General features: G+C 71.1%; 3 protein-coding genes across 9 annotated transcripts in view; 1 reads left to right on the top strand and 2 right to left on the bottom strand.

Annotated features, from left to right (window-relative positions):
• The window catches only part of LOC100356004 (PRKCA-binding protein), a 94,795-nt gene extending 86,445 nt beyond the window's left edge, over positions 1-8,350 (top strand). Inside the window, 9 exon segments of the mRNA XM_070052926.1 lie at positions 1,051-1,117; positions 1,898-1,987; positions 5,277-5,330; positions 5,447-5,509; positions 6,030-6,163; positions 6,325-6,417; positions 6,686-6,736; positions 7,430-7,574; positions 7,670-8,350. Of these exon segments, the coding sequence (XP_069909027.1) occupies positions 1,051-1,117; positions 1,898-1,987; positions 5,277-5,330; positions 5,447-5,509; positions 6,030-6,163; positions 6,325-6,417; positions 6,686-6,736; positions 7,430-7,574; positions 7,670-7,944 (972 nt within the window). The 3' untranslated portion in view covers positions 7,945-8,350.
• On the bottom strand, positions 7,669-14,450 carry SLC16A8 (solute carrier family 16 member 8). 5 transcript variants are annotated; one of them, XM_070052924.1, is made up of 6 exons: positions 14,312-14,450; positions 13,409-13,456; positions 13,002-13,226; positions 12,570-12,713; positions 11,611-12,408; positions 7,669-10,017 (listed from the first exon to the last, which is right to left on the bottom strand). In XM_070052924.1, the coding sequence occupies exons 3-6, from the start codon at positions 13,213-13,215 to the stop codon at positions 9,674-9,676; spliced, it is 1,500 nt and encodes a 499-aa protein (XP_069909025.1). In that variant the 5' UTR covers positions 13,216-13,226; positions 13,409-13,456; positions 14,312-14,450; the 3' UTR covers positions 7,669-9,673. The 5 variants fall into 5 exon arrangements, with proteins under 5 accessions (XP_069909025.1, XP_069909023.1, XP_069909024.1 ...); XM_070052922.1 differs by having other exon boundaries at positions 13,002-13,229; XM_070052923.1 differs by lacking the exon at positions 14,312-14,450 and adding an exon at positions 14,099-14,178 and having other exon boundaries at positions 13,002-13,229.
• Positions 14,451-15,026: 576 nt separating this feature from the next.
• Positions 15,027-18,777, bottom strand: part of BAIAP2L2 (BAR/IMD domain containing adaptor protein 2 like 2) — a 29,966-nt gene continuing 26,215 nt past the window's right edge. The window contains exons 9-14 of one of the 3 annotated variants that reach the window (XM_051837819.2): positions 18,378-18,519; positions 18,119-18,281; positions 16,276-16,398; positions 15,833-16,028; positions 15,530-15,573; positions 15,027-15,423 (exon numbers count right to left, since the gene is read on the bottom strand). In XM_051837819.2, coding sequence (XP_051693779.1) covers positions 15,348-15,423; positions 15,530-15,573; positions 15,833-16,028; positions 16,276-16,398; positions 18,119-18,281; positions 18,378-18,519 — 744 coding nt within the window. In that variant the 3' untranslated portion in view covers positions 15,027-15,347. Of the gene's footprint in view, positions 15,424-15,529; positions 15,574-15,832; positions 16,029-16,275; positions 16,399-18,118; positions 18,520-18,777 lie in introns of all 3 variants that reach the window. The other 2 variants (XM_070052920.1, XM_070052919.1) reach the window with 2 other exon arrangements.

Below are 18,777 nucleotides of genomic sequence, written 5' to 3' on the forward strand. Positions count from 1 at the left end.
TGGGCGGGGTGGGGTGACCGGCCCACTTTCCTGGGGTCCTGGGGAAGTGCCCTGCTTGTGGTCATGCGGCTGACACCCCAGGCTGCAGGGTGGCCCCGGCGAGCGCCGGGTGTTCCCTGGGAGTGGGTTCACCTCCCGCCCTGGCTGGTGGCGTCGGCTCATTGTGGTTTCCTTCAGGAACGGTTTTGTTTTTGTTTTTTTTTTTTTTTTTAAAGATTTATTTTATTTATTTGAAAGAGTTAGAGAGGGAGAGACAGAGAGTGGTCTTCCATCCGCTGGCTCACAACGGCCGCACGGCTGGAGCTGCGCGGATCAGGAGCCAGGAGCGTCCTCTGGGTCTCCCACGCAGGCGCAGGGGCCCAAGGACTTGGGCCATCCTCCACTGCTATCCCGGCCATAACAGAGAGCTGGATCGGAAGTGGAGCAGCCGGATCTCGAACCGGTGCCCATATGGGATGCCCGTGCTTCAGGCCAGGGCGTGAACCCACTGCGCCACAGTGCCGGCCCCAGGAACAGTTCTAAAGTTTTGTGTTTTGTTTGGACGGATTTGATCCGCGGTTCACGGGCCTTTGGGTCATAGGATGAGTGACGGTGGCGCCCCAGGACGGGGACCCCACTCAGAAGCTCTGTCCCAAGCAGCCGCCGGACTCCCGTGTGCCCCTCCCTATGTCCCACAGCGCCCTGCCCGGCCTGGGCCCTGACCCTGCGGCTGCCCCGCCCCTTCTGCTTGGTGTCTGGCTGACTGAGAGTGGGGACCCTGAGGATGGGGGACCTGAGGAAGGGAGGGGATGCCGCACAGGTTTGCAATGGGGTGTGGCGTTGGAGGGAAGGGGTGCAGAGAGGCGGGGCGTGCGCCGTGTGGTGACAGGAGCTGTGTCCCGCTGTGGTCTGCAGGAAGGGAGGGCCTGGGAGCAGACAGGGCCGCACACAGGACTGTGTCAGGCTGCAGCCGGGCCCCTCGCGGGCGCAGGACTGTCTCGTGAGCCAGCTGCCAGGGTGGAGGCTGGGATCCAGGGGAGTCCGTGACAGTGGCCTGGGCCGCCCTTGCAGGGGGAGGTGACCATCCACTACAACAAGCTGCAGGCGGACCCCAAGCAGGGCATGTCCCTGGACATCGGTGAGTGGCGTCCAGTGCCCCGCAGGCCCCTTGGTGGCTGCATCTGTGGCTGCGGGGTCTGACCGAGGCCACAAGTGGCCCGGGAGGGCTCAGTGGGCCGTCCCTCAGCTGCTCCCACACCCTGGCCCTGGGTTCTCACTGCCCTGTGTCCCCCGCCAGCTCCCCCGCCCGCCCCCTCTGGGTCCTGTTTGTCCTCCTAGGCCAGCTCCTGGGCTCACCGGCCCACACAGCCCGCTCTCGCAGGCTCTGGCTCAGAACTGCACCCTGCGCAGGGCAGAGGGCCCAAGCCAGTCCTGCTGCCCGTGGCGTGCCCGAGGCGAGTGGCCTCCTGCGGGAGGGCTGGGCCTTGGTTCTGTAGAAACGGATCCAGGAGCTGCAGGCGGGAGCCTGAGGCCCAGAGAGGTCTCCACGCCCCTGCAGACCGAGGCACCCGCGTCTCCCTCCAGGCCCTCTTGTTCCAACCCCGGCCCCTTCCAACGGCAGCAGTGCGTGCGTCTGGGGCCGGCCCGCTGGTCACTGATGAGGCCTGCTGCTCTGGCGTGGTGGGCACTGACCCACCACGGGTCCCCCACGGCCCTGATGGAGAGGGCGGGGGAAGCAGCTCTCCCTGGCCCGGGCCATCGCTCCCGTCAGCTGCCCGGGGCCCTCTCCCCAGGACGCAGCCACCACGGCCACCCCAGCACCCAGCCACAGGGCAGCCCCTCTGCCCCCTACTGGCCGTGGCCAGCGAGCTGTGGTGACGCTGGTGGCCCTGCTGCTGCCTTTTCTCACCCGGCCCAGTGTTGAAGAAGGTCAAGCACCGGCTGGTGGAGAACATGAGCTCGGGGACGGCCGACGCCCTGGGCCTGAGCCGGGCCATCCTCTGCAACGGTGAGTCCCCGCCCGCCCTTCCCGGAGGGCCGCACAGTCACCGCCCCTGCGCCCCCGAGTGCCCACAGCTCCCCACGGGGCCTTCCCGGGCAGCTGCTGATGGGGCGGGGCCTCCTCAGCCCTGGGCCTGCACTGCCGGCGTTTCTCCAGCGGGTGGCGCTGCTGCCCGTTTCTCCCCTGTCCTGCCCAGGGCTCTGGGGGGGCTGCCCAGGCAGGGCACAGGCGCGCACCTTCTGGTCCCAGGTGGCCAGTGAAGCTCTGGGTCCCGCCCACAGCGCCGCGGGCCGGTTATAAATAGCGCACCCCGCAGTGTCTTGGGCAGGCTGAATATAAATAGCTGCAGGCGGCTCCAAAGGCTGGTGAGTGGGGGTGCTGTTCTCGCCTGGGCCGTGCACCCTGCTCCGCACTCACCGCGGCTGAGATGAAATTAGAGCTGGCTCTTGTGTTTTTCCCCCAAACCTTGCAATTTCCCAGCCGTAAATAGAGTTTCTAAAAGTGAAGCTGTCACGATGCTGTGACCCAGCTGAAAACAACCGTGTGGGCTCGCGCCCGGCCCCTCCTGCTGGCTGGCCGTGTGCCGGGCCTCCCAAGGACCTCCGAGCTGCCCCTTCCTCCCCAGGGCCGCTGCCCTGGCCCGACACCCCTGCCCTCCTGCTCAGAGACCTGGCCCGGGTCCCGCGGGAGAGGGGCCGTGGAGAGCACTGGCCTGGAGCGTCCCTGCTCCACGCTGGGCGGGGCGCTGTGCCTGCCGTGGTGCTCCCCGGCAGCTGTGGGCCGTGCCCCAGCCTTCAGCGGGCCCAGGTCTGGGGGCCAGGCCTCAGGAAGTTGCCCCTGAAGCCAGGCCCTGCCCTGGGAGCGGCTGGGTGGGGGCCCCTGCCCTCCCGGCTGCTCCTGGCAGGGACGTGTGTGTACCTCCTCTTCATCGGGGCGCAGGGGAGCCCACAGGAGGGCTGCTCCCTATGGAGGGAGCCCCGAAGTGTCACCTAGGCAGTGGGCTGCCTCCCGTGCTGAGCCCCGGAGGAGACAGCTGCCCCAGCACTGTCCCCCATGTCCCACGGCCCTGTCCCACTGGCCCCCACTGTCACACTGCCCCCATGTCCCATGGCCTCACTGTCACACTGCCCCCCCACGTCCCGTGGCCTCACTGTCACTCTGCCCCCCCACATCCCGTGGCCCTCACTGTCACTGCCGCCCACATGCCCCCATGTCCCTTGGCCCTCATTGTCACTGTCCCCCACGTCCCGTGGCCCTGTCACTGCCCCCACGTCCCGTGGCCCTCACTGTCACACTGCCCCCACGTCCCGTGGCCCTCACTGTCACTGCCCCCCACGTCCCATGACCTCACTGTCACTGCCCCCCACGTCCCGTGGCCTCACTGTCACTGCCCCCCACGTCCCGTGGCCTCACTGTCACTGCCCCCCACGTGCCCCCACGTCCCATGGCCTCACTGTCACTGCCCCCCACGTCCCGTGGCCTCACTGTCACTGCCCCCCACGTGCCCCCATGTCCCATGGCCCTGTCACTGCCCCCACGTCCCGTGACCCTCATTGTCACTGTCCCCCACGTCCTGTGGCCTCACTGTCACTGCCCCCACGTGCCCCCACGTCCCATGACCTCACTGTCACTGCCCCCCACGTGCCCCCATGTCCCTTGGCCCTCACTGTCACTGCCCCCCACGTCCCGTGGCCTCACTGTCACTGCCCCCCACGTCCCATGACCTCACTGTCACTGCCCCCCACATCCCGTGGCCCTCACTGTCACACTGCCCCCCCACGTCCCGTGGCCCTCACTGTCACACTACCCCCACGTCCCGTGGCCCTCACTGTCTGTCCCCCACGTCCCGTGGCCCTCACTGTCACACTGCCCCCACGTCCCGTGGCCCTCGCTGTCACTGCCCCCCACGTGCCCCCATGTCCCTTGGCCCTCACTGTCACTGCCCCCATGTCCCATGGCCTCACTGTCACTGCCCCCCACGTCCAGTGGCCCTCACTGTCACTGCCCCCACGTCCCATGGCCTCACTGTCACTGCCCCCCACGTCCAGTGGCCCTCACTGTCACTGCTCCCCACGTCCCGTGGCCCTCACTGTCACTGCTCCCCACGTCCCGTGGCCCTCACTGTCACTGCCCCCCACGTCCCGTGGCCCTCACTGTCACTGCCCCCACGTCCCGTGGCCCTCACTGTCACTGCCCCCACGTCCCGTGGCCTTCACTGTCACTGCCCCCCCACGTCCCGTGGCCCTCACTGTCACTGCTCCCCACGTCCCGTGGCCCTCACTGTCACTGCCCCCCACGTCCCGTGGCCCTCACTGTCACTGCCCCCACGTCCCGTGGCCCTCACTGTCACTGCCCCCCCACGTCCCGTGGCCCTCACTGTCACTGCCCCCACGTCCCGTGGCCCTCACTGTCACACTGCCCCCATGTCCCTTGGCCCTCACTGTCACTGCCCCCACGTCCCGTGGCCTTCACTGTCACTGCCCCCACGTCCCATGACGTCACTGTCACACTGCCCCCATGTCCCGTGGCCCTCACTGTCACTGCCCCCACGTCCCATGGCCTCACTGTCACTGCCCCCCACGTCCAGTGGCCCTCACTGTCACTGCTCCCCACGTCCCGTGGCCCTCACTGTCACACTGCCCCCACGTCCCGTGGCCCTCGCTGTCACTGCCCCCCACGAGCCCCCATGTCCCTTGGCCCTCACTGTCACTGCCCCCACGTCCCATGGCCTCACTGTCACTGCCCCCCACGTCCAGTGGCCCTCACTGTCACTGCTCCCCACGTCCCGTGGCCGTCACACTTCTGCCGGTCCACTGCCTGGCTTCCCTGCTAGACGTCGAGTCCAAGGGCAAGGGCAGGACCTGCACTCGTCCCCGTGGGCCTCCCTGGGCCTCCCCAAGGCGGGTGCAGCAGGGGCTGCAGGGTCCCTGGGGACCAGTGCGAGCTGGGTGTAGCGCTTCCTGGGCTCTGTCCCCTCCCGTCACAGCCCCGCCTGGGCTGGCCCCGCCTCGCCGGGACGGGCGGCCGCAGGGCTCTCTCGTGCCGGCCAGCCGTGGGGAGCTGCTGACCACCTTCCGGTCCTGCCTTCGGGAAGTGCCCGCGTCGTCATCACCTGCTGCCCCTTGGATCCGGCCCCCTGGGGCGGGGGCTCCTCTCCGCCGCCTCTCAGGGTGCCGGGCTGTTTACCTCTGAGCCCCGCTCAGCCAGGTGCCCTCGCCCCTCCCCGGGCCTGTTCCTGGGGTCCCTTGTCCTCTCCCGGCTGTGGCCGGCCTCACCTTCTCCCTGGTCCCTGCAGATGGGCTCGTCAAGAGGCTGGAGGAGCTGGAGCGGACCGCCGAGCTGTACAGAGGTGGGTGGCGCCCGGCCAGGCGCTCTGAAGGGGACGTTGGGGACACAGGCGTCAGGACAGGCCGGGGGCCCCCAGGGTGCCCTGGGCCCACCCCGCGTCTCGGCTCTCTCCCCCAGGGATGACGGAGCACACCAAGAACCTGCTGCGGGCCTTCTATGAGCTGTCGCAGACCCACCGGGGTAACGGCGCCCCCCACACCCGCCAGCCCCGCTGGGCTGTGACCCCTGTACAGTGAGGCCATGAGCTCCCCCAGGGCCGCCCACGGCGGGGCCTGGCCCTGGGTGCTGGGTGCTGGGGTGCGGCCGTGCTGGGCTGCACGGCGCTGCAGGGCGGGCCTCCCCTGCTGTGGTCCCCTAGCCAGGTAGGACAGCTGAGCTACCCCGCTCACCCTTGGGAAGGTGGAGCCAGGCCGAGGGAGCGGCCACAGCGCGGAGGCCACGCTGGCGTTAGGACCCGGCATCGGAGCCCCAGGCTGCTCCCCGGGGTGGGGGTGAGGGCCTGCTCCCTGGGGGCAGACCTGGGCAGGTGCCAGGGAACCCCGAGGAGCGGAGGCCCCGCCCAGCTGCGCAGAGGAGTCTTGGGTGGGCGGAGCTCTGCAGCCCCCTCCCAGGGTAGAGCGCGACCCGCCGCACCCCAGTGAACCCTGGCTTTCCCGTGGCGGGCCGAGGGGCCGGCCTTCAGGGCAGCCTTGTCCCGCAGCCTTCGGGGACGTGTTCTCCGTGATCGGGGTGCGGGAGCCCCAGCCGGCCGCGAGTGAGGCCTTTGTGAAGTTCGCCGACGCGCACCGCAGCATCGAGAAGTTCGGCATCCGGCTCCTGAAGACCGTGAAGCCGGTAGGGCCCCGGCGCTGCTGCCCCACCCCGGGCGCCACGTCGCGGCGGCCCTGGCCCGGCCTGGCTCCTCATCCTTGGCGGGGCCGAGGCCGCCAGCGAGCACGCGGGCTGTGCGCGGAGGGCAGCGGGCTCCCGGCCGACCCCGCTCCCCGCTCCCCCAGATGCTGACGGACCTGAACACGTACCTCAACAAGGCCATCCCCGACACGCGCCTCACCATCAAGAAGTACCTGGACGTGAAGTTCGAGTACCTGGTGAGTGCGGCCGGCGCACGCGGCGGTTCGCGGTCCCGGGAACGCTGCCTAGACGGGGGCTGGGGCTCGAGTGGAGGCGGAGGAAGACGTTTGCGGCATGGCCGGTCCCTCAGCCCTTGCTGGGCCCGTGTCCACGAGTGCCCCAGACCCCGGAGCCCGACCTGTCCCTGCCGCCAGCGGGGAACCCGCAGGACCCAGGAGGCGGGGCTGGGGCTGTGAGAGGGGGCGGTGGAGGCCGCAGCGCCCTGACCATGCCCCCCCCACCCAGTCCTACTGCTTGAAGGTGAAGGAGATGGACGACGAGGAGTACAGCTGCATCGTGAGTGCCGCGCTGCGGTGGCGGGGCGGGGGGGCCCCTGGGGCGCGGCCCGCCCCGCTCCTCGGCGCACCGCGCCTGGCCAGCCCGTCGAGGGGCGGCCCTGTGCCTGCCCCGGCCTCTTGCAGGGGAAAATGGAGTTTCCTCTCCAAAGTGGTGTTTTTAAGTTTTCTTTCTTTCTTTCTTTTTTTTTTGGGGGGGGGGGAAGCAGAGTCACAGAGAGGGTGGGAGAGAGAGGTCTCCCATCTGCTGGGTCACTCCCCAAATGGCCACAACAGCTGGAGTGAGCTGATCCGAAGCCAGGAGCCTCCTCCAGGTCTCCCATGTGGGTGCAGGGGCCCAAGCACTAGGGCCATCTTCCAGTGCTTTCCCAGGCCACAGCAGAGAGCAGGATCGGAAGTGGAGCAGCTGGGACTCGAACCGGCGCCCATGTGGGATGCTGGCACTGTAGGCGGTGGCTCAGCCCAGTACGCCACAGCACCGGCCCCACGTTCTCATACTTTGGCCGTCAGGGGCCGTCACTTACTTAGTGAGGGCTTTGTTTTGAGTTTCTTCTCCTCCAGAACGCCCAGTCACCACAGGGGGCGCGGAACCGCGCCGGGCCGGCTTTGGGGGTGCAGCAGGGCAGCGAGCAGCTGGGTGAGCCCGCGGCTGCCGGCCCCAGGCCCTGGAGTGCTGACGGGCTGCCCCTGCCAGGCCCTGGGGGAGCCCCTGTACCGCGTGAGCACGGGCAACTACGAGTACCGGCTGATCCTGCGCTGCCGCCAGGAGGCCCGCGCCCGCTTCTCACAGATGCGCAAGGACGTGTTGGAGAAGATGGAGCTGCTGGACCAGAAGCACGGTGAGGCCGCCGCGCTGGGCCCCGCGGGGGAGCGGGTGGGCACTCCCCTCCCGCCGGGCGGCCCTGCCACTGTGCCCCTGCCGGCCCCGCCCCAGTCCAGGACATCGTGTTCCAGCTGCAGCGCCTCGTGTCCACCATGTCCAAGTACTACAACGACTGCTACGCCGTGCTACGGGACGCCGACGTCTTCCCCATCGAGGTGGACCTGGCGCACACCACGCTGGCCTACGGCCCCGGCCAGGGCGAGTTCACCGACGGGGAGGAGGAGGAGGAGGACGAGGATGAGGACACGGCGGCCGGGGAGCCAGCCGGGGACACGCGCGGGGCTGCCGCGCCTGTGGACAAGGGAGGAAGCTGGAGGGACTCCTGAGTCCCCAGGGGCAGGTGCACGGAGCAGGGTGGGGCCGCTGGGCGACCGGGCGGCGCATAAAGGCCTGCTGGCTCGGGGCGCCCGCCTCCCTGCTCCTCTGTCCATGGTGGCCCGGACCCCTCCTGGGAAAGGCCCTGGGGCCCCAGCCTTCCCTCCCCCAGCCAGAGGGGGCGCCCATCTCTGGAGCAGCCTTAGGAGGGTGCTGGAGGCGGCAGACAGCCCGGGGCCTGGTCCTGCGGGTGCCTTGGCGGCCCCCCGTAGCCTGCCGGGAGTGGGGCCGAGGCGGGCAGCCGGCGGGGCCGGCGTCTCCTGGGCCACACGCGCACCGGGCGGCCGCTGCTGTGAGGGCCAGGCGCTGGGCTGTGCTGAATAAACCGGCCTGGATGGCGCCAGGCTCTTGGCAGTGGCCTCAGCCTTCCTCTGACGCCCGGCTTGGGGCAGGCAGGAGCCCGTGTGCGCCGCCGTCCCGGGACAGCGGGGGACGCCGGGTCCCGAGAAGCCGCTGTTTAAGGCCGTGTCTGTGGGGGCAGAGGGCCCTGGACTTGCATCTGCGGGGCCCGAGGCTGGCAGGGTCACCTGCCCGCAAAGCTGCCAGCTCTGTGGGGCTCTCCCGGGCCTGGGGGCTTCTGGACGGGGCAGGGGGCAGGACAGCAGGCAGGGCAACCTGGGGCCCAGGGCAGGGATCTGGGCCGCTGCAGGCGCCTGTTGGTCTGGGCCTGGGGAGGCACGGGGCTGTCCACTAGTGAGACGGGGTCCGTGGGTAAGCACCCTCACGTGTCCTTGTCAGGACAGTGGATGAGGTCACCTTGGGAGGAGGGGTGGGCACAGGCCCAAATGGAGAAGCAGGACTGTGCCCACGGCCCTGGGCGGAAACAAGACCCTCGGCTGGAGGGGGAGGCTGTCCACACCTCCCTCCTGCAGGGGGCAGCCTGGAGCTCACAGCCCCGGGGACCTGGGCTGGCGCCAGACTCCTGTGCCCACCGCACTAGGTTGTGGGGCCTTGGCAGGACCTGGTGCAGAGCGAGCGACGACAGCGGAGCAGTGGGCCAGGCACCGCAGGGCTCCCTGTCCTGGGCCAAGGGGACCAGGGGGAGGGCCCTCTGCTCTGGGCGGCTGGGTCCACATGGGGCCTGGCTACCACACTCAGGTCCCAGCAGAGGCACAGAAAGGGGCACGCAGTTCACGAGCAGAGTGAGGACAGGAGGAGGTGGGCCCAGGACCTCCCAGCTCCACCCGGGTCAAACCGCACGCAGCCCAAGGTCAGGGCGCCAGAGCAGTCGCGGGCCCCGGCCCGGCACACCTGCGGCTGCCCGCCCCTGGGGAGGGGGCGCGCGCACCGTGTGGAAGGCGGCAAGGCAGGCGACCACCACGTCTCCCCTCGCAGGCCTCGGCCACGGTTCAGCCCTGACCCCGACCAGGGGGCCTGTGTGCAGCCCGCAGCTACAGGGGCTGCCACCGCCGCTCACCCCGGGAAGACTGAGGGGCGGGCAGGTGAGGCCCACCACCCCTTGTGCACACGCAGAAACCGGCCCGGCCCCTTCATCTCTGATCCCTTGGGCGCCCTCCTCCCCCTCCCCCTCCCCCAGCGCAGGGCGGAGGCGCAGGACTAGGACTTGTGGCTCTCTGGGGCGCTTTTATCAGCAAATCCGGGAGGAGTTCCCCCGACACGCAGGGGCCAGGGAGCCCGGCCCGGTGTGGGCGGGGCCCAGTTCTCAGGCCCCGCCCCCGCCTACACAGTCTCGGCCTCCAGCCCCGGCTCTGCCTCCTCCGCCTCGGGCTCCGTGGACCCAGCGCTGGGGCTCGGCGCCGCCAGGGCCTCGAGGCTGCGGGTCTTCTCGGGGGCGGTGGGCAGGGGCTCCGAGTCCGCCTCCGCCTCGGCCTCGGCTTCGGCTTCCTCCGTGTCGCTGGCTCCGCCCTCGGAGCCCGGGCCCGCGGCGGCGTCCTGCGAGCCGCGGCGGCGGCGCTGGAGGCAGCACCTGGTGGCCACGGCCATGAAGATGCCCGCCAGGGCCACCTCGGAGCCGGCCAGGTAGAAGATGATCTCGTAGTTCTTGAGCGCGTCCACCAGGCGGCCTGCGGGCGGGACGGGCGGTCAGGGCCCTCACAGGGCAAGTCCCGCGTGGGCGCCACTACCTGGGCTCTCAAAGTGCCACATCTCCTGGGGCCGCATCGTGACGGTGGGCGACCTGCCACCTGCGATACCGGCATCCCATATGAGCACCGGGTTCCCACTCCCCACTAATGGCCTCGGGAAGCAGCGGAGGGTGGTCCAAGTGCTTGTGGGAGACCCACAGGGAGGAGCTTCCGCCTGGCCCAGCCCTGCCCCGGCCATGGGGGACATCTGGGGAGTGAACCAGCGGATGGACGATCTCTCCTCTGTCACTGCCTTTCAAAGAATTTTTTGGTCACATCCCCAGTCGGGGCGCTGGTGAGGCGGCTGTGTCTGGCTCTGGGCAGCCTCCACCCTGGCCTGCTTCCAGCCCCCAGCCCCGTGGGCCGTGTCAGGGGCAGTAAGATGCCTCCCCTCCTGGGGAACCCCAGCTCTTGCTGTCCCCAGGTGCCGGCCCCCCACACTCCTCAGTCTCCAGGGGCGGGGCTCAGCCCTGGGGCCCTGCTGTCCCTGCGAGGCAGGGCTCGTGGCCAGGAAGCTGCCTTCTCCGGTCCCCAAGCTGTGTCACCCACACGGCCCTGGCACACGCAGGACAATCTCACTGCAGTATTTCCCCCTGAAGTGCAGCTCCGGTGTGGGCGCCACCTTCTCTGGGACGTGCTTGTGGCTGTGGCCTCGGGCAAGTCCCCCAGGGGCTCCCTGCCCCAGCCCCTCTGCTCAGTACTCCTCGGCCCCTCCCAGCCAGCTGCTCTTGTCCCTGGCCCCCCAACCCCCACCCTCTGCCCACTGGATCTGCTTCAGGCTCACACAAGAAGCACGTGGGTCCCTGAGCCCCTGGGTGGGCTGGTTTGTGGCTCTGGGGGTGGGTTTCGGGGTGCTGAGTCCACCTCAGGTGCAGCCTGGGCCCTGGCAGAGGTGGCCTCGCGGTCACTGCCCCCCCCGGCACCCTGCCCATCTTGGTTCCTGCCTCATTCGCATGGGGCCACCGTCCCCCAAGCCATGCCCGCAGCCACTGCTGCCTGGAGACTCCCTGAGGCAGAGGGAGCGAGCACACGGGGCCCAGCGGGCATCTGCAGCGGATGCTCGGCCTCCCCTCCTCCCCCTGCCCCACCGAGCACCTGCCGGTCCACTGGTTCACTCCCCAAATGTCCCCACTGGCCAGGGCAGGGCTGGGCCGGCGGAAGCTCCCCACTGAGCACCTGCCAAGGCCGGTTCTTCAGCCACTGTCCCCATCCTGGTCACCAGGCGCACAGTCCTGCCCACTCCGCACGCTTGGTGTGGGCACTGCGCCCCCTGCTAAGCCACACTGCCTCAGCTTTCCCACCGACAGCTTCCCCAGGCCCGCGCCAGCCGCAGCGCACCGGTTTCTTCGGTTTCTTCTGGCACCTGCCCCGGCTTTCCCGGGCCCACTTAGAGGGGGCGGCTCCAGCCTTGGGGTGGGGCTGATTGGGCCCGAACGGGAGCCCCCCACCCACCCCAGGTGGGATCTGCAGATGGGGGCCCTTCCCCTCCTCCCTGGAAGTGCCCCGCCAGCCCGTTCCCCCGCGCGGGCGCACCGGCAGAGGGCGGTCCGATGAGCACGGCCACGGCCTCCACGAGCAGCACCAGGCCCAGCGCGCTGGGGAAGCGGGGCGCGCCCACCGTCGCCATGAGCACCTCGAACTGCAGCGCGCCCACCATGCCGTAGGAGAGGCCGAAGGCCACGCAGAAGGCGACGAGGGTGCCGTAGGAGCGCGCCCGCGCGCTGCTCAGATCCGTGAGCCCGTTGGCCAGCAGGGCCAGGCTGAAGAGGTAGGGGACGCGCGGGCGCAGGCGTGGCAGCCCCGCCAGCGCGCCGCACGCCGGCCGCGCCACGATGTCCACGAAGCCCACGATGGACAGCAGGAAGGCGGCCTCGGCGTCAGGCACACCCGCGTCCTTGGCGTAGTTCACCAGCAGGATGGCGGGCACGAAGAGGCCGAGCGCCATCAGGAACTTGGTGACCACGTACACCACGAAGGCGCGGTCCGCGCACACGGCCACGTCCAGCAGGCGCCGGCGCGGGCGCGCCTCGGCCCCCGCCTCCCCGGGGCCGTCACGCGCGCGGTCCTCGGCGCGGGCCCCGGGCGGGCCGGGCCCGGGCGGCGGCCGCATGACGGCGCCGCAGGCGCAGCAGTGCAGCAGGAGGCCGCCGAGCAGCAGGAAGCCGCCGCGCCAGCCGAAGCGCTCGAGCAGCAGCTGGCCGAGCGGCGACAGCGCCGACAGGAACACGGGGCTGCCCGCCGCCGCCAGCCCGTTGGCCAGCGGCCGCCGCCGCTCGAAGTACAGCCCCAGCATGATGAGCGACGGCTGGAAGTTGAGGGCCAGGCCCAGGCCTGCGGGGCGAGGCGTCGCCGTGCGTGCGTGCGCGCGCGCGCGTGCGGGGCTCCCCGGGACGCCCCTCCCCCAGTCCCACGGCGCGGGCGGGCCCCGGGGAGCCGGGCCGGGGGTCTCCCCGGGCAGCCCGGCCGCCCGCCCCCTCCCCCGCGGCCCTCACCTGTGAGCACGCCCGCCGACAGGTACAGCTCCAGGAGGCGCGTGGAGAAGGAAGCCAGGACCATGCCCGCCGAGGCCAGCAGCCCGCCCACCAGCATCACCGGGCGGCAGCCGAAGCGGGTCACGAGGATGCTGGACACAGGGCCTGAGGGCAGGGCAGGGTCACGGCCAGCCCTGGGAGCCGGCCTCCGGGGGTAAGGTCACCTTCGGCTCAGGGGCCCCTAGAGGGCAGCGCCTGGCCGAGGTCGGACAGCTCCGCTGGGCCCGGCCAAGTGGACAACAGGGCGACCCACCCGTCCCCAGAGCCCGGAGCTGGAAGCAGAGGGGGCGCCGCCTCCCTCCCCCCAAGACGGCAGGACCCCAGCCCATCCCGGCACACACAGGGGACCAGGGCCGCGGGGTGCCCGCCCCAGGCGCCGGGAGGGGCGCTGACCCGTGCCGTAGAGCATGGCCAGCATGATGGAGGACACCCAGGCCGTGTCGCTGTAGCCGGCGCCGAAGTCGCGCATGAGCGCGCGGAAGAAGACGCTCACGGCCTTGGGGAAGCCGTAGGCGAAGCCCGTGACCACGAAGCAGGCGCCCAGCACCACCCAGCCCCAGCCGCCGTCCGGGGGGCCCGCGCCCCGCCGGGGGCCGCCGGCGCCCATCGCTGCTGCCTCTGCTGGGGGGAGGGCGACAAGAGAGGAGCTGGGTTGGGTGGAGGCCGTCATGGGGACGTGGGGCCACCCCCGCAGCCCCCGCTCAGGTCGTGGAGCAAGGAGGGGACGCCTAGGAGCCTCTCCCCAGGTATCTGCCCTGGCCCCCCGCCCGAGGACGCGGGAGGACACTGGCGCCGCCCACCTGGACTGCAGGGAGCTCCCTCTGGGGGGCACTTCTTGGGGCCAGAACCTAGTGACAGAAGGAGGGAGGCCGCCGTGAGTGCCAGAGCCTCGCAGCCACCGTGTGCCTGAAGGTGTGCAGGCTGAGTCCACCGGCCAGCTGCCCAGCGGCCGTGTGCATGCTGCCCGTTTCCCCCGGGCCTGGCCCTAAGCCCCCGGCTCTCCTCAGTGGCCGGGGATGGCTGCCATCACGAGGCAAGGCCACGTCCAGCGGAAGCCGGGGGAGCTGAGTACCGGTCTTCCCCGCTCTGCAGGGATTTGCTCTGACTTGGGCAGTGCCCCTGCCCTCACTGATCCTGTCTCCCCACCTGTGAGATGGGCGATTCCTTACCCCCCGGCCAGCTGCACTCTCGGGGCGGGAGGCTTGGGGCTCTGGCTGCCAGTGGGCAGGTGGGGGCTCCGAGGGGCCCTGCACGCCCCTCACAGCCCCCCACTCCTCCAGAGGCGGGCGCCGGTTGAAAGGCCAGGCCTGCCCCTCGGAGAGGAGGGTGGGCCTCGGAGGCTGGAGCAGCAGCCCCAGCCGGGCAGGCGCCCACGTTCCCGGCACGGCGTCCTCGCCTCCTGCGGCCCCTGAGCACCCCCTGCCTGCCCCCCTCCCGTCACAGAGGACAGGAAGCGGGCAGGTGTCCCTGGCCAACCCCTCCCCACTCACCTGGGCCCGCCTGTGGTCCGGGCAGGTGTCCCTGGCCGACTCCCCCCACTCACCTGGGCCCGCCTGTGGTCCAGGCAGGTGTCCCTGGCTGACCTCACCCCCACTCACCTGGGCCCGCCTGTGGTCCGGGCAGGTGTCCCTGGCCGACTCCCCCCACTCACCTGGGCCCGCCTGTGGTCCGGGCAGGTGTCCCTGGCCGACCCCCCCACTCACCTGGGCCCGCCTGTGGTCCGGGGTGCCGCCTCACATCGCCCGAGGCCTGCAGGGAGAAGCTGGTGCCGGTGTCTGGGGCTCAGGCAGGCAGGACTCTGGCCCGCTGCCCCTCCCCCGGGCGGCGGGCAGGCACGGTGCCCCCCCCCCCCCCACTAAGCGGCTTTTGCCCAGGAAAGGGAAGGGCCCGGCTGGGCCCCCACGATGGGGCTCCGTGTCCTGGGCCTGTCCCACGAGGGCTAGGAGACCCCTTGACCTCTGGGAGCCCAGCCTGGGACAGGGGGGGTCCTGCCCGGGTGGGGGGCTCCTAGCATGGTGCTGGGGGCCCAGCCCCGTGCAGGGAAAACCCCACCAGGTCTCTGATCACCTCAAAGCCCCCACCCCGGCCGCATTCCAGGAGGGGCTCCGTGGCTTTCCCGGGATCAGGCTAATCCAGGCCTGAGAGCCTGGGCACGTGGGGGTGGAGGCGCGAACAAAGGGTGCTGTGTCCCGGCCTCCCGAGGGCACCCGCTGGGGTCCTGGGCCTCAGCCCCCACCCCCGCCCCCACCCGGGAGTGGCCTCCGCCTCCTGGGTCGTGGGGGTGGAGGGGGGGCTGCAGCCTGAGGGGGCTCCTAGGGAACAGCTGTGGCCTTCAGGACCGGCAGGTCCATTCTGTTGGGGGGGTCTCCAGCCCCAGCCCCCCCCCCCCGGCTTTGTTTCCCAAATCAGACGCCACCATTCCTGCCTCCACGTCCACTCCCTTTATTCCTCGCCGTTTACAAAAGTTAATTGGGGACACGTGTGGGTTGGGGGTGGGACACGGGGGCTCCTCCCCCTGGGGCGGAGACGGGGGGGGGGCAGCTGGGGGGGCGCAGGGCTGCTTCTCAGGCACAGTCCCACCTGCCGCCCGATCCCCCGCTTCACTCTGAAGGCCCCGGGCCAGCGCCCGTGGGCAAGGACGGCCACTGCGCGTGGGGCCCGGCCTCCGGGAGCCGCCGCCGCCGCCTGTGCCAGCTGGGAGCGCCGGGGCGGGCGCAGGCCTTCAGGTGCAGGCACGCCTCAGCGGATGAGCGGTGCCGAGCGGTCGTTGGTGACCGTGGGTCGCAGTTTTACGGTGGCAAAGGGGTTCGTGCCCCTGCGGGGAGAGAGGCGGGGTGAGAGGGACGCAGGCGGTGGCCCGGCCAGTGCCCCAGTGCGCGCCGTCACCCCTCCCCGGGGGGCTCGCCTGCGTGCGCGCTCACCGCGGGAAGAGCTCCGGGGGGTGCTGCTCCCAGGACATCAGCTTCTGCGGGGGTTGGGGGTCCGGGTTAGGGGGGCAGGGGGCGGGCGCCCGGCTCTTCCTGCCCTGCCGGCCTCGCGGGCTCAGTGTCTGCGGTTTCAGATCTGAGCCGCCCTGGGCCACAGGCCGCCTCCCGGGACCAAGCGACCCCACGGGAGGAGCCTCGGCCGCAGCCCACCCCGCCCTGCACACAGGGCGCCGGGCGGGGCGGTGACCTGGGCTCCCGCCACCCCGGCCCGCTCAGCCAGGCTGCACTGGGGCTCACCTTGACGTCGCCGGCCGCCCCCACGCTGCCCATGCTGCTCCGGCGGCTGCCAGGCAGAGGGGTGGGCGCGGGGCTCGGGACGCGGCTCGGGGTCCGGGAGCGGGGCTGGCCGTCCCAGAGCTCCAAGGACGCCGTGGCGTTGCCCGGCCGGTCCAGGAGGTCGTCCATGCTGTGGCTGCCGCGGAGCGGGTAGGACCTGAGTCCAGAGACAGGAGAGGGCAGGGGGCTGGGCAGGCCCCACGGCACCCGCCCCACGGCACCCGCCCCTCCGCGACACCCCCTGCCCCGCACCCAGGGCAGGGAGGCCGAGTCTGAGAGAGCACCAAGACGGGGCAGAGGGATGGACACGGTGACCACCGCGTACAGGGTTGGGGACACCGCAGGCGGCCAGGCCCGCGCGTCTGCACCCCACGGGTGCCTCCCCACCCCGCCTGCCCAGGTACCTGGAGGGGAGCTCATTCGCCGGGGTCACGGGGTTCATGGAGGTCATGGGGCTCAAGGGCTTCATGGGGCTCAAGGGCGCGTCCTCCAGAGGCTTCACATAGGCCTCGGGGAACCAGCCGCTCCTGGGGGCGGGAGCGCGGGGCGCGTCAGGCAGAGCGGGGGTCGGGGTCGGAGGAACACGGCGGAAGAGCACACGGTACTGGGCTGCAGGCCCGGGCCGTGCCGGGGGGCCGGGCTGAAGGAGGCCTCACCCCAACCCGCCTCTCCAACCTCGAGTCCCTCCCGGGCTGGGCCCCTGAGAGAGGAGGAACTGGGGACAGGCAGTGCGCGGGGAGTGCAGCCCCCAGGCTCGGATCCCCTCGGAAGCCCGCGGCCACTGTCCGGGTGCCAGCCCTGCTCCCGCTTCCAACTTCCTGCTGTTGCGCCCGGGAGGCAGCAGAGGGCGCTCAAGTCCTGGGTCCCCGCCACCCACGTGGGAGGCAGGGATGGAGTTCCTGGCTCCTGGCTTCTGTCTGGCCCAGCCCTGGCTGCTGCAGGTATTTGGGGAGCGAACTAACAACTGAGAGCTCTGTCTCTTGGAGAAAAATTAGATGACGACAAGACAGCGAGCTAAGGGTGGCTGTGGGGGGCACGGGCGGAGCCCAGAGGAATGGGGTCACTGGGCTCCGCCCAGCCTGTGGTCCTACGTGACCCAGAGGCTCACCACACAGCTGGGGCCCGGGAGGAGAGGCTCTGAGCCGCCAGCATCCTCACCCACGGGGAGCCGCGCCCGGTGTCTCCTCTCGCAGGCGCCCACTGCCCACAAACTCAGCCCGCGCGTCCGAGCCTGAGTCACAGACTGACAGCGCGGCCGGGGTGGGACCAAGCAGCCCCGTGCCCTCGCCCCCACCGCGGTCCCTGCAGTCACCTGCCCAGCCATGCACCTGATGATGGACCCAGCCACACCACTCCTGCCGCCACTCGCCCTATGTCCTCCACCTGGGTGACCGCCCAGGGGCCACCAGCCTTGTGCACCGCCAACTCACCCGTCACCCACCAGCCCTCTCACACACCGCCCCAGTCCCCGGGAATCCAGGGACGCACCCTGCGTCTGCACATCCTCCCAGCCCCTCCCCACTCACCCACAGCCGTGCACCCTGGGCTGGGCATCCACCCCGCACGCCCTCCCCTCGATGCCAGGCACGGCAAGTGCCCACCTTCCTCTTTTTCTGGGGAGTGGTCCCTGCACACTCCCGTTTTAGCCACCAAGCCTGCTCTCCTGGGCTCCCTGGTGCCTGCCATGTCCCCATCTCCCCCTCCACTCCGGGCCCCACACCCAGCCCGGTTAGGGTCTCTAAGGACAGCAAGGAGGGGGGCAGATTGAGCCACCTGCCCTCCAAGCCCCTCTGCCATAGGCCACGGCCAACCGGCTCCGGGCAGAGGGGACACAGACCACAGCAGGCGCCCAAGCGACAGGGGCTCTGTGACGTCCCCTGTCCCGGGCCACCTGGCAAAGGCCACCACCCTGCACTGGAAACAGGCTCTCGCTGGGCCGGCTCTGCGGTGCAGCAGGTTGAGATTCCGGCTGCTCCACTTCCCAACCAGCTCCCAGCTGACGGCCTGGGAGAGCGGGGAGGCGGCCCCAGTGCTGGGGCCCCTGCCCCAACCATCACGACCATCGTGGGCGAGGTGGGTGGAGTTGCAGCCTCGCCCAGCCCGAGGCCTTATGGGGGAAGAACCAGCCGATGGAAAACTGCCTTTCAAATCCTCATTTTTAAGGGGGGCAGGGGAAGAGGCTCTAGCTACCCGCGGCGAGCAGGCAGGAACCCGCGGTCGGGGTGCGAGACCCGGGGCCCCACTCACGCGGACGAGCCCTGCAGCTTGCCGTAGAGCCAGCCGTTCTGCGCCTCGGGCACCAGCACCTCCACCACGTCCCCCGCCGAGAAGCGCAGCAGCGTGTGGTTGGCGCCCTCCGAGTGGGACACCAGGGCGCGCACCCTCCGGGCGCCGCCGCCGTAGAGCGAGGCTGCGGGGCGGCGCGGGGTGCGTGGGTGGCCAGCTCGGCCGGGACTCCCCCCTGGCCGCCCCGCGGTCTCCCCGGCGGCCCGGCGCGGGCACTCACCGGTGGACGGCGTCCGGGGCAGGGGCCGGCGCGCTGGCTCCAGCTGCGACGCGGACCTCGCCTCGGCGGCCGGCTCGGGACCATAGGAGCCGGAGCCGTGCCGGCTGCGGGGGGCGCCGAAGTCGCCCAGAGGCCGCTGGGGCTGGGGGGGGAGAGGGCGGGGAGGTGGGGCGGGGAGGGGCCGCGCGCTAGTCCTGCCCCCAACCCCAGTCCCAGGCGGCGGCGTAGGGGCTGCGGGGTCGCCGGCCCGGCCACCAGGGCGGCGTCGAGGCCGCGCCGGGGCGCCAGGGCGGGCCGAGGGGCGCGGCGTAGAGCGGGAGGCCGGGGACAGGGAGGCTCCAGGCGGGGGCCGTGAGGCCCCAGGGCCCCGCGAAGGGTGCCGGGGGCGCGAACGGCGGCG

Source organism: Oryctolagus cuniculus, chromosome 11, assembly GCF_964237555.1.
Source record: "Oryctolagus cuniculus chromosome 11, mOryCun1.1, whole genome shotgun sequence".
Taxonomy (NCBI): Eukaryota; Metazoa; Chordata; class Mammalia; order Lagomorpha; family Leporidae; genus Oryctolagus; species Oryctolagus cuniculus.

What these genes read in the sequence shown, in the direction of transcription:
- SLC16A8 (XM_070052924.1), bottom strand. Translation starts at nt 13,215, where the DNA reads ATGGGCGCCGGCGGCCCCCGGCGGGGCGCGGGCCCCCCGGACGGCGGC. An exon ending in GTCGGCGGGCGTGCTCACAG is followed by an intron (nt 12,409 to 12,569) that starts GTGAGGGCCGCG and finishes CTCGCCCCGCAG; the next exon opens with GCCTGGGCCTGGCCCTCAAC. An exon ending in CATCGGACCGCCCTCTGCCG is followed by an intron (nt 10,018 to 11,610) that starts GTGCGCCCGCGC and finishes TCCCGCCCGCAG; the next exon opens with GCCGCCTGGTGGACGCGCTC.